The following is an 18486-nucleotide window of genomic DNA, read 5'->3' on the forward strand; positions in this document are numbered from 1 at the left end:
CTGATGATGAGGGGATGTAATAAATGCTGCTGCTACACCACTAGCCATGATCAGGGAGGGAACGAGGTCGAACTGGTAGTAGATTGGCTTTTGAATATATTAGTAATAGAAAGAGAGATGAATCTCGTCCATCACAACAGTATACACGCCTGACATTAGTTTGGGTTGATGGCCGCGGCTATAAGGGGGCCCTAGACCAGCCCCAGTCTCGGCTACTGAGTGCAGTTGGGCGTCAGACGATAGAGAGAGAGAGAAATGGTGGGGGCTGCTGCTGCCGATCGATCCAATGTGTGTGTGGGGCTCTTTCACGATCAGCCTCATTGCTCTCGCATTTGAATGCTAATCGCCCGTCTAGGGACACACCACGATCTGTGGGAGGCAAGCGCCGAGGACGACCCGGCCGCCGCCCGCGCGGCTACGGACCACTGAGCTTTATGAGGAGTTGTCGGACCCGCGGTTATTTCTTCCTTCTTCTCAGAAATGGTGGAGGGGGGAAAAATAAGGAGATGGCAAGAAAAGATACTAAAAACTCGAAAGATATTTTCTGGGTTGGAATTGGTGGTGGAAACATTTTGGCTCTTTTTTTCTTCTTCATCTTTTTTCGGCTGTGAATCAATCATCGTAGAGTTCGTGTCCGATCAATAAGACGAGATATAGTTGGTCTCGGTGTTGGGCGACAAGTCTTGGATTTCAAGCGAAGGTTGAATCAATGAAATTCCGTCCGTTCGCATTCGCTTTTCCGATTGATTGGCCGTCGTTGAGGTTGTCCTCGTCTCGTCTAGTCATTTCTATCCTTTACAATGAAATCTGCTGGCTGGAACGGACCAAACTTTGAGCCGCTGCTGCTGCTGAGGTCAACTCCTCCTATTTTGGATCTCCCCGTGAAGCCCCCGATACACAGCACTACACGTAACCAGCAAATAGATCAACAAGACGGAACGAGGAAAACGTTGCCGTACGGAGACCCCCTGTTATCTACAGGGGTAAAAATGTAGTCCATCTTATTTTTTTTTTTCTCCCGACAAACTCCCGATGACGTCTGGCGCATTACAGAGAAGAAAAGAAATGAGCTGAAGCCAATTTCAAGGACTATGGACACCCGGCGATCAGGTTGTAGGACTTATTCACTACGGAAAATTATCATCCATCATCTAAGCTATTGCGTTATTGCGTGGCTCATATACGGAAGGGGACTGCTGACGCGCGCGTACTGCTGGAAGCCGGAAGCAGAGGTCATTTCCGTCGTTATTCCACAAGACATCTCCTTCACCTAGATCGTAGGGTTGAGAGAGAAAGAGAGAGAAGATAGTAGACGATTGTTGTTTGCTCCTTTATTTACGACGCTCATGTTCTAACTCTCTCTCTCTCTCTCTCTCTTTCCAGTTTTCTATTCTCCACTCTATAGCGAGAGAGAGATATTAATGTGTTTCGCTTCGGCGACTTCCAGCAGGACATTCTTGCCGGTTACATCGTTTCGCTTCTTAAAAGAATTCGAATATTAAAACAGCCAGAAGAAAAGAAATGAAAAAGAAGAAGAAGAAGAAGAAAAACGAGAATCACGTGAAATATAAAATGAGAGAGAGAAAGACGTGGAAAAGGGGCGTAAAAGAACGTCTGGGAGGTCCCGCAAGATGGATGTTAAAGACTAAAGCCAATACTGAGCGCAATTCGATTGGCCTATGAGAGCATTTCGTTTTTCTATATACCATTTCTTTTCTTCTTCTTCTTCTTCGGATTGTAGCAGCAGCTAACTCTCCATTTCTATCAGTTCTATCCACCTCTTTCTTCCCTTGTTCTCCTATTCTTGTTCCATTTTTACGATGGTCCTCCTAACAACTCGGCGCGAGCAATTAAGGCCATTTTTGATCAAAGGCTAGAAGATTGTCGATAAAACCGGCTGCTCCCAGTTTTATTATGTTCGGCGTAAATCAAAGTTGAAGAAGGCCAAAAAGAATGGAAACGATATAGTTCCAAAATGGAAGAACAAGAAGAAGAAGAAGCTGCAGACGAAAACAAAAAAGAAACAAGTTAGAAAAGGAGCCATCAAAGCTCTTTTTTTTTCTTTTTCTTTCGAGGCGTCAAAGAAGATTTCGATACACTCAAAACGTCAGGACCGGAATGATAAGCCATACTACTCTTCTTTTTCTTCTTCTTCTTCTTCTTTCCATATTCTTTTGTTTTCAGTTCTCTTCACGTGTGGTATACACAGTCAAAAGTAGGAATGTTTAGCTCAGCTCCTTTTTCCCTTTTGAGGAGCATTTGGGTTCTTTTTTCTTGTCCTCCGTACACACAGCATAATGGATCGAGGTGTGCTGCAGCACTTCTGCACGATCACTTCTACGATAAACTTCAATTTCCTCTTTCCTTTTCTTTCTTTCTTCTTCTTCTTCTTCTTCTTCTTCTTCTTCTTCTTCTTCTTCTTCTGGGTTTTTGCATACGCATGTTGTTTATATGATGTGGCTGTTGAGACTCTGGCCAATTTTATGGCGCATAACGACAGCGTAATCAAATTATATCAAAAAGCGTTTCTTCGTCTCCGTTTCCCAGGTTTTTTTGACAATTTTCTCGGAAAAAATAAGACTCTCTCTCTCTCTCTCTCTCTCTCCAGGCCAACCAATGACTGCCGGGTTGGCTGGCCTCTATACACACATTTAAATGGAATGTAACATGTTACATAAGAAATTCAGAAATCTCTCTACTCTCTCCCATCTCGTTCGTCATGTCGCCAAGAACGTCCAAGAATTTTTCTCCTTCCCTCTTCTCTCCAAAATGGCTTGTCTTATAATATTCTTTTCTGTTTAATTCAAACGTCGCCGTGAATATTTTCTCTCTTCCTGGGCTTCTTTTTTCAACACATCCCCATTAAAGTCTTGGGGAAAGGAAAAAAAAAACGGAAGGGACGCAATCAGGTACTGGCATCACACTCGAAATCGTCATTTGCCACTGGACCCCACCCACGACACAGATACATCTACTGTACATGTTGTTTTTTTTGTGTGTCTTAAAGTTAGAAATACTGTGTATGTGTATACACTATCTCGTCGTGTGTACAGACAGTCTATATGTGTGTATACATTTTGGGTCCGCAAAGGCGATGGCGTCAATCTTGACTCACTCCTTCATCTGTGCCTCCACCTCATTTTGTTTACGCGACTCTTTTCATCCCGCCGTGAGAAATATTTATCGGTTTTGAAAACGACTAGACACGCGCGCTTTTTTGATTGCCTTCGTTAACTCTTCCTGGCCAATTTACGAGGTGTTGAAACACTGTTCGCTACATGTACGTATCCGAACAACAACCATCGGTTGCGCTTAAAAAAAAAAATGGAGACCACCGCAACAACAAAAAAACAACTTAAGATTTCAAAAATAAAAAAACCGAAATGAAAGGGAACAATTGAAGAAGGAAAGAAAGAACTAAGAAAATGCGCCCGCGGTATTTTCGACGATAAAAAAAAAAGTAAAATAAAGTAAAATAAAAAAAAAAACCAACAGACAGACAGACAACACGGATAGAAAAATAGTGTGTCTGTTTTCGGCTACATGTGATCGCTTCGCTCTCTCATTCTGTATATGGCGGGATCGCGTCCCTGACGATGGCGCACGTTCCGAATCCCTGCCGCGTGAGTCTTTTTCGGTTGCGTCAACTCTTGAACAACCCAAAAAAAAAAAAATATCAAGAGCCAAATGAAATCACTTTTGAAACAAAGGAAACGGACAAACTCGACAACAAAGTCAGTGGGGGTGTTGAATTTTCTGGTAGATAAAAAGGAAAGACAAAAAAACAACAGAATCAAATAAAACTAATCGATTTGGTAAAATAACGACGTTTTTTTCTTTCCAAGAAAATAAAATGAAATAAAAATAATAAAAAAAAGGACCGAGCTGACACACTAAACTATGTCCTTTCTCCCTCTCACCTTCATCGAGTGTTCGAGTCCTTCTCTCTTTCTCTCTCCGTGAACTGGAAAAACAAAAAAATTTTGTATTATTGAATCGGTATCAAACGCAAAACGTCGGCGGATAAAACGCACGGCAAACCAGACGCAATCAGCCGGAGAAAGAAAAAGGCGGCGGCGGCGGCGACGACACGGCGAGATCCAGCTCTCTTGGACGGGCACGGCTTCGTCGTAGACGCCGAGTATCTAAAAAGTAAAGCTAGAAGCCAGCCAGAAAAAAAAAAACCTTGGCCCCAATCAGATCAGAAAAGGATCGGATTCCGTCCGGCCACCACCGACGAAACGTCAAGTGCTAAGGTGAAATTGGCCGCGACGCATCAAGACAACAAAAATAAACCGCCCCTCATCCCAAAAACAGAGAGAGAAACGAGAAACGAAAAGGAAAAACAAGGATAAATATAAATAAATAAATAATCGCCTTCCAAACATTGGCGAATTCGGGACGTCATCGACGACAGATTAGAATGTATTCATCCATTTGTTTACTTTCTCATCCGGCCCAAAGCCCATTTCGTGTGTCATGGAAGCTGTTGCAAGAGAAGTAGCCGAAAGCCCGGAGTAGAGAGAAAATAACTCCTGGTCGAGGACGAAAGGTAGACGCAGACGAAGGTCCCTGATTGGATCAGGACGGTGCAGAAGCCCCGGCAGAAGCAATCCGATACCTTCGGCTTCACCTGATACCACACGATCGCACCGGCACGCACGATAATGGATGGTTATCCCCTTTGGATCTATAGACCAGCAGCGACAACCAATGCATCACGTCTGGTTAAGGACGGACCAAAAAATCCTGAAATAATTCCTTGGCTAAACCCGAACGAAAAGAAAAAAATTACCGGGAAACGGCAGGTTTCCATGAAAACCGCAGCTGGGGCTCACGTCCAGCAGGATCTACGAATGCGATCAAATTGCTGTTTGCAGCCGAGGCCCTGGCCCAGACCTTTCCTGATCGCTTTCATTTAGAACTTGGCACAGAAACGAGAAGCCAAATAAACGACGGCAGGCCTAGAGGGGCTCCGCCGTGCCGCCCGCTGCGTCTTTTCACGTCTGTGCGGAACGTCCATAACCTTTCCTTAACGTCACTCGGGTACCGTCGTTCCTCCTCATCATCAGAGGGCATCCAGCGACAGTCACGCACCCACTGCACACACACACACAGATCGATGGGAACCTTTTTAGCTCTTCCTTTTTCCTACCTATTTTCTTTTCTCTTTGCTCTGCTGTGCGGCAATCAACGATTTAGCCCCCGCTGCAGGGGGAGAGAGAGGTCGACGGTCGAGCGCCCAAAGGATCGAGGACAATTTACGTCCTATATAATCTCATTTTCGGTAATTGTGCAAACGCAAATAAAAGGAGAAGACCAAAATAAAAAAAGGAAACTGGCTCGGTGGAAACGAACGTCACGTCTCGTTTCGTTTTCCCCCTGCTGATAAATATTTAAGCATCAAATCAGGAGAAACGAAAATCAAATTACCGCTGTTTGCAATTTCTCTTTGTTTTTAGCAACTGTCGTGGCTTTGCATCGTACAAAAACACTTAGCACACGAACGTTTATAGTACACACACAATGGCACAAAATTGAATCGCTGGAAAATATGTTGCACTTCGTCGACATTCTGACGGTGATTATTTTTCGCTCTGGCTGGTGGTTTGTCATTGCACATGATTCATTTACGATTTCACGCACGACTTCTTTCTGAAGGATTGTTAGCCATAGGAGAAAATAGGACGAAATTGAGACGACGGTGGCAACAAGAGTGAAAGGCGAAAAGAAAAGTAAGGAAAGAAAAAACCTGGAGTTAGCCGAGTAAAATGTTTTGCTTCTCTTCTTCTGCACTTTGTATGGATCGCCCCCGCCCGTCTCCCAGCCAAGCGCAAGATCCCCACGACAAATGAAGAAAAAAGAGACTATATATTAGACTAGAATCCTAGAGCAAGAGGCAAAAACTGCGAGGCCAATCTAAGCGAGCGGTTGTTTGCGAGAGAGAAAAAGAAGAGTTAAGCAGCGTCATTGTCAAATAAAGAACAAGATGGAAGTAGATGTGGTGGAGTGTCCACAGAAGCGTGTAGCAAAAAGACCCAAGCATGAGACATAGCACCCACCACACAAGAGGAAGAAGACATCGTTATGTCGTGATTAATAATCCTTGGAAAACAACAACAACGACAACATCATCATCATCATCATCATGCTCTATGCCTGTCGAGAAGATGACAAAAAGGGGGAAAGAAAAAAAAGTTTCATGGACCACTTGCCTCGTTTCACACCATTCCGCTCGACTATTGTTTCGGTTAGTTGTTTGGTTGTTTAGTTTATTTTTATTTTTTTATTTTGTTTAAATCATTATAATAATTTCCATGGAGTTGGCATCGAATTTCCGCTCGGAAGCCACACAGAGCCACCTAGCGGTAGGTCTCGAGAGAATGATAGCGGTCCCGAGGCCGACAACGAAAAACTGAAAAAAAAAGGTACAACACAGTATAATAATGAATTAATTAATATAAAGCATATTGAGGGGGAGGGGATTAGGATGACACGGAGCTGCAGGAACGAATGCAATCGACACATTTTTTGGGAGGGCAGGGAAATTTTGGGTGGTGGAGTTTGCACTAACGAACACGCACGAATCAACAGTAGATGGAAGAGGATCAGTGACGAAAAAGCAAAAGGAAGAAGAATGGAGGTAATACAAAAGCAAAGGGCAATTTGCCGAGGATATCTAAACGAATAGAATCCAAAGACCTTTCTTTTTTTCAATGAAAATCCTACGTGATGGTTTATTGAGAGTTATTGTCCTTAATCGAAAGGTTCCCTACAATGTCCACTAAGAATTTCTATAAATTTGCTTTCACCGCAAAGCCCAAGCGTTTGATTTTGTTTTTTTAATCAGGAAGGTCAATAAATAAGTCGATTGAAGGTCAATCAAAAGTAAAAGTAGATGCTGGAGAGAGGGAATGTGTGAGAGCTGTTACGTTGTTGAGCAATGCCCGATTGAACATGCCAATAAAACACGTCGCCGTTTCTCTACAAAACGGCGCTTCGACAAAAACACGAGTCGCTAGGAAGAGGAAGGAAGAACAGCAAAGAGAACACAGACAGAGTATGGAAATGATTTAAGTCATCCTTACATTCACACACACACAAGATACAAAAGGAAAAAAGGAACCATCAAAATTGAGGGCTGTTAATTGTAGAAAATCCAACTAATTATGTACGGGGAAAAAGTAGGAAAAATTGGCAAACGTACTGGGAATAAATCATTGGCCATTTTCGGCAACGCCGATCAAAGGGGTTTGGAATTAGTGGAGTGGAGGACATGATTTGCAAAAAAAATGCGATTAACCCGGATTAACCAAAAAATTAAAAATAGTTGCCTTTTCAAGCTGCCTAGAGTTGAAAATTAAATAAAAGAAAAAAACGGACGAACACGCACGAAAAAATAGAAGCGAAATGAAAAATAAACCCCCTATATGTAAATTGAAAGGAACGCCAGTTAAAATAGTTGCCAGAAAAATAAATTGGATTAAACAATAGACGATTAAATCAAAATGTCATTTCGTTTCGAGGACCCGGCAGTTCTGCGACAGTTTCGTCGAGTTCTTCGGCCCACACTAGCGGTTTAAGATTGGAAAACGCTTCAATGCCGGTGAGATCTGAGATGAGAGCGGCCATTTGGCCGTCAACGTCATCTTCATTGCCTCCGCCATCGTCGAGCAGAGGCACGAGCGGGCCGTCGGGTCAACTTGGTCAGGTTTCTAGTGCCGTTTGGATCTCGCGGTGGATGTGTGTCAAGTCGTTCACTTTGACGACGAGCTGGGCGTTGAGTGATTCCAAGATGCGCCGTTGGGTGTCGTGCGCTGCGTTCATGGCATCCAGTTGGCTCCGCACCGATTCGCCATTCGCTTCCAGCCGAGAGCTTTCCTCTTCGAGAATCTACACCAAACACACAAGCACGAATCAATCAAAAACTGCTGCTTCCACACATTGATGCCCACTCATTACGCCAACCGCATCGTCAATCTATCAACTCCATCTCTCTTTCTATCCCCCCCTATCCTCTATCTAGGCTGGTCGTCTTCGACAGCCTCACAAGAGTGAAAAGGCAACGTAGAGATGATAAGCTGCGCCAGTCAAAACGCTCCATCGGCCTTGGCACAACTGACAATTCATCCCGAAAGAGAGGGAGGGAGTAGGTGGAGACGTAAACCGGATCCATCATCAATGTTGGGTCTAATTCGACTGATTGATGCATTTCCTTCTTTTTTTCTTTGTATACATGTACAGTATATCTCCGTTTTCTTCCTCTTGGTTACCATTTGCTATGTTTGCGTTGATCTTGTCGGCGGGGATATAAAGAAAAAACCAACAAACAAAAACGCTCGGTCGGTTGATCACGTAAACAATTCCAAATGGCGCAAATTGGAATAACGGGGTAAACGAAGGGCACACAACCTTGATGTCGTGACGCCTGGCCGTCGTATTCTACTAACTCACAGAGTAAATAAATAATAAAAAATAAAATAAAATAAAATAAAGAAAAAAAATATCCCTGTCCATACTAAACAGAATGTTGTGTACAACAACAACAACAACAACAACATAGTGTGTCGTAACTAGTAAACTGCTGTTTTCTTGTTTGTATCCATCTCTCATTGTCTGGCCAGACGGGTTTGGCCGTCTTGTTCTATGATAGATTGAGACGCATCCGTGACTTTCAAGGCTCTTCTGTCATTGCGACGCGCATAAGCGTCAAAACGCAGCCGAAGCGAGAGAGAGAGAGAGAGAAAAGGCCAAAGAAAATGAAAACCTTTCAGAAAGTTTATCAAGTCTGTCAAGCAGGAAGTCAAAGGGCTTGAAAAAGCTGGAATTCATCCAGCTTATTGTGGAGGCAACAAATCGGCGAAGGGAAAGAAAAGGGAACAACACAAAAGCCCCCTTTTTTGCCATTAAACACAGGACGGCGATGGAGCACAGCACAGTCGGCACCCCGCGCGCACAGAGACAGTCACATAACAATGGGACCGGCGGTCAAACAATAACGCGGAGCCGCCGCGCAAAATAGGCGAAAAAGAACAAAAATAAAAAAAAAAGATTCATTCGACTTTTTGACTCTCGCCGGAATTCACGGGGAAATAATGCGGCGATGAAATGCCGCGTGACACATTTTCGTCTCGAGTGGCGCCGAAATGAAAATCTTTCATTTCGAAAGTACCCAGCGTCTAACAATGCAGAGGCAGCAGCAGTAACTCTCGTCCTCCACACACACACACACACACACACACACAGCGGATGATAGCGTTAACACAATTTCTCAAGAGGGAATGAGTGGCAGCCTCCGTGTACCGGCCAGAGTGCTGCTGATAAAGCTGTCATCGATCGTTTATCATAGCCTTTTCTTTTTCCAGCTACAAAAGAGAAAGAAAAAGTCGTACGCCAGACAGAAACGAATTGTGGGCATTTTTGTGTGTTGAGTTGAAAAAGAAAAGACTGTTGTGTGTGTGTGTCTGTGTGTATCTATTGTAGAGAACAGGAATCTAATGGATGGCGTAGCCCCAACACACGCAATCCCAACGAGTTGGAGGAAGATGAAGGAAAAGAAAAAGAGAAAAAATGGGGGGGGGGGGGGGCCTCTATAAGTCGGCCGTTCCCTCGATACCTTACTGTCTCCCTTTCGATGAGAAACGGTCGAGGCACTCTGAGCGATTAACTGGCAGCGCTTGTAAAAAATGCCAAGGGAAAATGCAATAAATTTTCACATTAGGCATTTTTGCAGGCGAGCAAAAATTGGGGCGGCTGCGAAATTGCCAGAGCTTCTTCGGTTTGAAAGAAATAAAACCAACACTGCGTAAAACGATATTTGAAATGGCGGTGGTACCTTGACTCGATCGACGGACATGCTCATCTCCCGCATCTCGTTACTCAGCCGGCGGATTTCGTCGTCCTTGGCCCGCAATTCCGTCTCCAGAGAATCGATCTTCAATCGCAATGTGGCCACCTCTCGCTTCAAATCGTTGCCACCTTCGCCGGTGATGGGCGGGCCTCGTCCGGCCTCCAGTTCGACAATCTTGGATTTCACGCGCTGATTTTCGTCCTTGTAGGCCTGCAGTTGTCGTTTCCATTCTTCGACGTTGGCCGTCGACTCTTGTAAAGCGCTGGTTAGACGGGCATTGTTGTTTTTCAGCGTGGCCAGCTCCACTTCCCATTTCTTGGCATTTGCCGAACTGTCACATTAAATGCGAAATGCGAAAATATGAGAGGGGAAAGTTGGGAGGAAATGCCCGAAGCGGCGAGCGCGCAATAGATATGTTTACCTTTGGGCTAGCGCGAGCTTGAGACGGTCGTTTTCGTATTTCAGCTGGGCTTCGACCGATCCCAAAGGGAGGTGGGATCCCTGGGACGGTAGGGTCGCGCTACTGCCCACTCCGCTCAGTGATGCTGCAACTGCGACTCCTCCGACTGCGGCGCCGTTGTTGCTGGACCCCGGAGAGTTTTTATCGATCTTCTGCTGGTGTTTTGGGCTATCAGCTGGAGGCTGGACGGGATGAAAATCAGCCAGTGGAATAAGGATGTGGTTTCGCCATCACCACCATCACCACCACCGCCGCCATGTCGGGAACAGGAACAGCAGCATCAGTGGAAGAGAAGGCACGAATCAAAGAATTGAATGGCGAACCCAAGGAGATGAAGAACAATAGAAAAGACGAAGCAGGAACAGCAGAAAAAGGAGAACAAAAAAAATAAAAAAAAGTTCATTAGTTTCCTGTATTATCAGAGCGTAGCGTAGAGAGACGGGAGGAGCAAGCGAGCGAGCAAGCCTTGTGTCTTGTGTGTGTGTGTCTGTGCAGCTCGATCGATCCTTCCGTCCAATCTTGCAAGTAACCCAAGTATTAAACTCTCTCTCTCTCTCTCTCTCTCTCTCTCTCTCTCTGCTCCCTTTATGTTGTGAGCGTACGTTTTTACTTCCTACAATGTTCTTGTTTGTCGTTTGCTGACCCCGGTGTACACACACAATAATAAAAAAAAGGAGATAATAAAGTTGGGAGGGCAGGGCCCGGCAGGCTGAGAGAGAGAGAGACAGACAGACAGAGAAGAGCAAACAGAAGGATTCAAGTTACCTGGAGGCCGGATAAGCTCTGCGAGCGCTGGTGGGTCACTAGGGCCGACTTGAGGAGAGCTGGCGATACGGAGCCGGGCGATGTACTCCCATCCGTCTGATCTACAAGGAATAATAACAAGTTGCAGTTAAATAATCCCCAAGAGATTCATAAGTCCCACACTTGACCCGGACAATCAAGGTGGGTCCCGCTATCATTTTCTTTTAATGGAAATAGAATGAAAGAGATAAAAATAGCGGCAGCAATTTAGTCTATCTTTTTCCTTCTTTCTTTTTTCTTTTTGCTCACTCCATTGCGTCTCAAGGGTCGAGACCAGGTCGAGACGGACATTGCAAAAGCAATATAGCAAGAGAGCCCAATCCATTCGCTCCCGCTGCTGGATGGTAATGGGCAAAAAAAAATAATAAAAAAATAACGGAGCGAGGATATTGTTGACACTCACATTCTTGTTTGACGGTCATCGGCTCCTTATCGTCGTTAGTAAAGGCGGTAGGAGTGGCTCCACTGCCCAGTCCCACAGTGGCCATGGCCGAGCGGCTGTTGACGGGCGAGGCATTGGCGCTGGCCGAGGTCGAGTTGGTCATACTAGTCGGCGCCGCTGGTGTCGGCGTCGAGCCGTTGGTAGCGCTGGTAGACGTCTTGCCCGGCGACGTGCCGCTGATGTTCTTCGTCGCTTCCTTCACTTCTTGGAATTTCTCGATGAACTATTTCAATCAACAAAATATTTCCAAACGTTTGAAAAAAAAAATAATAATCATGCGTCATTCATTCGGATAGCTCAACACATATATTAAGGCATCAAAACATATTAGGAAGTATTTTCATAAATTCTAAAAAGAAAAAGGATTATTATTTTAAATTCTATTTTAATCGGCCGTTCGTATGGGGGAAAAAAATTCGTGATCTTATGAACCTAGTCCTCGTGGGATCGTGGACGATATTTGAAGCGCATGGCGACGCCTGGAGGATGTCAGACACGATCGATCAGCACTCGAATACGAGTAGAGCAGAGAGAAAGTAGTCTACCTCCTTTTTTCTCCTCTTTCTTCCTGCCTCTATTTTTCTTTTTTAAATATCCGTAGCAGCATGAATGCCAAGTTTTCGACAGGAGGCGAGGGAAAAGGGGAAACGAGAAAATGCGAGAAAATGCATCAAAGAAAGGGAGTCAGTCCCTCATAAACAATTCAATGCCTGCATTTTGACTGGCACTTTATGTTATAGACCTATTCACTGAAATTGTTTGCATTTTTATTTCTTTATACACATTTTTTGTTTAATTTTATTCATTTTTGTTTCTTTCTAAGTTTGCGTGGGCGTCACCGTCGGGGACGATTTGCATCCATCCTCGACTTACGGCTATTAGTAGCCCGGGGATGGCGACCAAAGAGATGGAGAAAGTTACGACAGCTCTACTTAGAAAAAAAAAGGAGTGAACAAATCTTGAGAAAAAAGAGAGGAAACGAGTTAAAAGAAAAAGTTACTCGTAACGTTTTCCTTTTTGAAAGAGAATCTGAAAGAAAAAGAAGCCATGTCCTTAAAAATAATTGCTTACCTTGTTGAGTTCGGCTTCTGAAGGGAACCCGAGTCCGTAGACGGTGTTGGCCCGGACGTCCGACCACTGGCCAAACTTCTGTGACGTTTTCGTAAACGTCATGTTGGGTGTGATGGTGCTATTGATCACAGCCTGAGAATAAATGAGAGAGGAAACATGTTTCTCGTTAATTGATGTTGCAACGAGAGAGGGAAATATACACAATTTTTGGAAGAGTGACTAGCGTAGTTAAGGGTAGTAGTAATGCGCCCGATAACGATGGCTCATTCAGCGCCCAATCCAAGCCAAGATCGAGAGCTGAGCCATTTAACAGTCGGCTGACAATCGATCCGTAAACCCTTTCAGTTCCCATTAACAGCTCAAACCGTGTGCTTCAAACCGTGATGCATCCATCCATCTAACCCGCAGCTGAAAATGGGGAAGAAAGAAAAAAAAACGGCCCAACTTTTCTAGGGCACCAGAGATGACGCAAAATCAATAGACACAAAACCCCAAAAGATGAAGAGGGAGAAAGAATAAAAAAACAAACAAAAAAGGGATCGACATACTAAGTCGTGTCGAAAAGAATCGGGAACAAGGAAAGGCACTCTAAGCCTTCTGAACGCCGGTAGGACGACGACGCCACAACTTGTTGACGTTCAACAACTTGTGCTTCGCTTTTTCCTGCGTAGGGCAGCAGCAGAAGCATTGCCCTTTTGAGTATTTATTACCAGCCGGTTCACGTTAAAGACAGGTGAGCATGGCATTTGAAAAAGTGGAAAAAAAGAAACTTTGAAACTCGAATGGAGAAGAGTGTTGCTTACTTTAGTGCCTTCGACGCTGATGATTCGGTACAGGGATCGTGTCGAGTCGTAGAAAAATGAGACGTTGATGGCGGACGACGAGGCCGGGATCCACGAACGTTTCGTCTTCGGGTCGATGTGGAACACGTGAGCCTTGCACGTGAAAATTGGCTGTTCCCTAACGGACAGCAAAAGAAACGATTAAGCTAAAGAAATTGGATTTGCAAACTACTATAAACAAGACATTCGGCTCGATTCTCTAGGGTACGCTTTCTTTATTCTTTGGCAAGTCTCTTAAAGTCTAAGGCGAAAATGATCAATTCGAGAGGGTAAAAGCAAATAGGATTATATCGATTTTTGAGCGTACACAAAAGGAATATAGTGCCAGAGAAAGGGAGTACAGAAAGGGACAAAAAATGCGGGCAGATGTTCACTCTTTCTTTCTCCTCCTCTTCTTCTTTTTCTGCTCAAGCTATCTAACCACCGTGCGCACATGCGGGCACGTTCGCCCCATTTCAGCACGACAAAGTCCCAAGATGGACGGGGTCGTTGGGCTGCTGTTGGTTAGAACGGAGAAGGATCGGGGGCCATACAGACTGCGTACACTGGAGCAGGCCGCAAATAACTTGATATCACGAAAGGACCTTCCAGCGTCACTGAATAGAAACAGTTGGGAAGAAAACGTAGCGCGCGCGAGAGAGAGAGGGTGCGCCGAGCGGATCGATATGTCATTTCTCTATTGGATTACAATTGGGCTGGCTGGCGGCCTAGTCTTTGAGCCAAGTCCAACTGGATAAAATTAACGAGCCGCATGGAAACTTCAGGGCGTCAAAGAACTCATTATTGTTTACGCTAGAATGAATATGGCGCACTCTTCGCAACGGAATGCATTCCAGTGATGGCGCAGGCCCACATAAATAAATGAACGAGGAGCACAAAAAGTATACGCGTATAAGGATTCAGAACCAACATTCTTGTCCAGCTCAGTTGCTCGCTCTTGTAACAATCAGGTCGGGCGGATAAAGGCCAGGGCTTCGTAAAATCACGTAAAATATTGTTTGAAGCAACTTTTCTTCAAGTAAGCCGGCAAAACTAAACGGCGAACAGCTCACAAAAACCCCAACATTCCAAGCGTTAAAAATGCAGAGCGTCACGAGATTTCTTCGGAAATGTCACGTACACAATTTCTATCATGGCATTTCGGGCAATATGCGGGGGGAGAAAAAAGTCAATTACTGCGGAACCCATGTAGGGAGAGATAATCAGCCATCCCAGTAAGATAACACGAACGCTGATAATTTGAATTCGTGGAACGGGATGGATCCGACGCACTTACAAGCCAACCACCACCAAATGTAACAGTTTCAAACTCATTAGGGGTGAGGTGGAATGCATTCGACGAGCAGAGGCGTGGCGCGATGGGATAAGGAAACAAGTAAACTGTGACCACCACGACTACTATACACCCAGACAAACTTGTGATTAAAGCAAAACGATTCGTACGCATCGTGTGTGTGATGAAGGGCGACACAACTCAATCACTTTTGGCGCCTTGATTATGACGTGCGGTTGGGAGTGGGGGGCCATAATCAGCCAACCCCTCCTCCTGCTTACCCACCGTTCTCCCTGAGCTCTGTTCTCTGGGCAAACAGTTCCAACCGACCAAAAGTGAGATAGAGAGAGAGAGAGAGAGAGAGAGAGAGAAGCAACGAATCAATACCTCTCGACACGAAAAGGAAGCTAGAGAAACCAACAAAACAACCTTGCTGTTGCTGGTTTTGATCCATTCTACCTATCCAGAGAAATTCTATTCACACACACACACAGGGATTAGAGTGGGAGAGATACACTTCAATATAGACTGGGACGGCTAGACGCAAACTGGATACTAGTCTATATAACATACTTATATGAGCGCGATAAATATTCACTGAAAATGACACATCCTGCAGAGGCAATATGGCGTACATAATAACAGCGGGAGGCAATGAATTCTGAAGGCGGCAACATAAAAATCTCGTAGCTGACATTGCCGGAATATAAAAGAGGTAGTCGCACGACATGGCAACGAACAAATACAAGAACGACGCCATTCAACTCCCCGGCTGTCTGTCCACAATGTAAAATAACGCTAGACGAAATACAAGTGGAGAAAGAAAAACTCAACGTTATCCGTTATAATAAAAATAATAATAATAAAAAAAAGTGTCGTCATTCCTTCAAGGGGCTAGGACGACAGGCTCAACGTATACAATATAAATCGGATTGGGACCTAATACGATTTCTTGTTTCCCGCCAGTCCCTCACTATTTTCTCTCTGTGTAACTCGCAGATTCAAACGTCATCGAGACCAACTGTGGACATCAATCTGGCTTTCTGCTTTCCTATCTTTTGGGCTTAGTTTCGACAGTGTTCAATACACTCTTGTCAGGGGAAGTATGCAGCAGCTGTTGAACTGACTTCCAGGAGGAGTTCCTCGGTGTGTTATCGAATCCATACGACGGCGATTGTTCGATAGACCATTGGGTGCGAGATCCATCGATACGAGATTAAGTCTAACAGGATTGAGCCTGATCGCAATCGAGTAGATAGGATCAAAGAAGCCGAATTCCAGTTGAACGATCAAGACACCATTACCTATCCATTCATGTAATGGGTTTACAGTTCACAGAACACAATAGAGTAAAAAATAAAAAAGAACAGGAGATCGTGCAAATAACCAAGGAAAATTCGTTGAACTAAAACAAATTTTTCTTCTATTTGGTAATGTTGAGCTTCTATAGCCCTAGTTCTTGTAGGATATCTGTAAATATTACTAGGTGACTTGTGAGGATAAATAGAGCAATGAGCAATAAAGTCATTAGCCGCTCGAAAATCCCGAGAGAGTCAGCGAGAGAAGAAACACGGAGAGAACGTCGCCTTGGTGAACGCAGCCCAATCATGGCAGGCACTCATTAGCCATCCATGGCAACCTCATAAAATCTTAGGATTAACAATAAGATTTCGGGAACTATAGATCGAATGGCGAGGACCTAAAGGCTTAAAGAGACACAGCTGATTGAGGTCTCATCGAGATTCATCCTTAAGATAAGACAAGGGTTGTCGACGTGATTCCATCTTTTCACTGGCGCCTTGCAAATAGCTCGCCCTCTCCAAAAGAGACAGACACGACATGGCATCATATCCGGGAACTGCTTTCTTGGCCCTGACACAGGCGCACAACCAAGATGCAATCCCCCCCCCCCCTAAACCTCGGCAACCGCTTGCTACGCCTTAAATATTTGAGCAAGCTGAAAGAATATTGAACTTAAGCCACAGTTTTTACGAATTCAACTAGTTCCCGACTGCGGAACAGATTGAAAAAATAAAGTTCCAATGGGATAGTCTCCGGGTCGAAATCCTCACACAAATTCGGGCGATTAGAGTTAAATGATAAGTGTACGGGTTATTCAGTCACGAAAAGAGTGTCGAAACGAAATTGCCGAATCGACAGATTTGTCGATATGGCATGCACAGTCACGCGTGCTAAATGGTGATGGAGTGTGCCACAACCGAGGAGGATGCCAAGTTACAGAAAGAAAAAGGGAAATGAAACATTAAAAGTTTCCGGCTAGATCTAGCAATCCCGTCATTGCGACTCTGGCACGCACACGTAAACACGGGCAAGTATACAAGCGATTTTTTTTTTCCCATTGCAAACACCCAGACATACACAAAAACGGAAATAAACAAATACCCCCATCCCCTCGCAAACCAACTCTTATGGAAGACTGAATAAATATACTTTGATGCCATTCATTTTTGATGAGATGAGCCTGTTTTCAACCGATTGTTATCCGAAGGATGATTTTAGTTGTTTTTTTTTCCCGGCCTTTTAAAAAATTTATTTTTACTTTATTTTAAAGTAAAGGTGGGGCTTCTCAGACGGGGTTTATATCTAGCGTCCAACCTAGGAGACGCCAGCGATAGAAGCCTCCAAAAGAAGCAGTGAAATGAAATGAAACTCGACACGCGATATCTTACGTTGTAGTGAGCAAACGAAAAAAAAGGAGAATACTGTAGGTACGGATGAAAGTTAACATGACGAGAATAGCATTAACGAATAAATACCATGAAAAGTACGGGAAAGGGTTCGAAGTAGCCATCTAGGAATTAGACACAGGACACGCAGCATCGATTTCTTACAACTGAAATACCACACAACAAAGTCCAAAAATTTATATTTCCCATTATCATTGTTGAATGTTTGTTCTTTTGGAATTTTCTGAATGGGGCTTGCATGTTTTAAAGTAAATCAATATTGTGTGACTAAAATCCCACTAACAGTGGGCCTAGCATCCTAGCAATATCAAGAGTTTTCTGGCTGGATGAAATATTACTTTGATGTATCACCTAAAGCAACAATTTATTGCTTGAGTTGAGAATAACATTTCGCAACAATCCTTCTGGGCTGTAGCTAGAGGCACAAGTCATTCAGCTTCGAAGTTTAGCTCAATACAACTTTAGAATTTAGTACAGGTTGAAAACTTGGATGCAGCTTAGCTTATTAGTTTGAAAATATGAATGCTATATTTACAGCCAAGTTATTAATAAAATCTTTTTTAACATTTGAATGACGGGACACTTCAGTAAGTCTGTGACTTCAATATTGATTTACACTTTAGCTTAATGGTATTTATACACCCTAATGAAAAATTCTTATTTGTCTAATTCCATAGTCCAAAATACAAATATTTGAAACACATACCCTTTTAATTACAGTAAATTTGAATTCAGACTTGACAGTGGTGCTCAGCATCCAGCTGTTGCTACGTGGATATGTGGTACGAATCGATTTTTCATTTAAGACTATACAGAATCAATAAATGCACAACTTACCCCATTTTAACTGTCGATGTCGAAGCACGAACAACTTAGAAAAATGTCAGATTCCGTTGGCAAACGCAAAAACTTTAAATACACGTATAGCACGCCATGACACAGGAAGAGCTTCTGTCAAATGGAACTGAAAGCCAGAGGTTGGGTTCGTAACTCCGTCTGCGTACGAAGGCCGCTAGGAAATCCTTTGCGCACGCAA

At 44.0% G+C, this 18486-nt stretch overlaps 1 protein-coding gene across 2 annotated transcripts; it reads right to left on the reverse strand.

Moving 5' to 3' along the window:
• Nucleotides 1–5436: 5436 nt before the first annotated feature.
• On the reverse strand, nt 5437–18421 carry LOC124343243 (homer protein homolog 2-like). Of its 2 annotated transcripts, none has more exons than XM_046796505.1 (8): nt 18288–18421; nt 13431–13587; nt 12628–12759; nt 11518–11779; nt 11076–11176; nt 10272–10492; nt 9836–10181; nt 5437–6415 (listed from the first exon to the last, which is right to left on the reverse strand). In XM_046796505.1, the coding sequence occupies exons 1-8, from the start codon at nt 18290–18292 to the stop codon at nt 6296–6298; spliced, it is 1344 nt and encodes a 447-aa protein (XP_046652461.1). In that variant the 5' UTR covers nt 18293–18421; the 3' UTR covers nt 5437–6295. The 2 variants fall into 2 exon arrangements, with proteins under 2 accessions (XP_046652461.1, XP_046652460.1); XM_046796504.1 differs by having other exon boundaries at nt 5437–7893.
• Between the last annotated feature and the right edge of the window lie 65 nt (nt 18422–18486).

Source organism: Daphnia pulicaria, chromosome 6, assembly GCF_021234035.1.
Source record: "Daphnia pulicaria isolate SC F1-1A chromosome 6, SC_F0-13Bv2, whole genome shotgun sequence".
Taxonomy (NCBI): Eukaryota; Metazoa; Arthropoda; class Branchiopoda; order Diplostraca; family Daphniidae; genus Daphnia; species Daphnia pulicaria.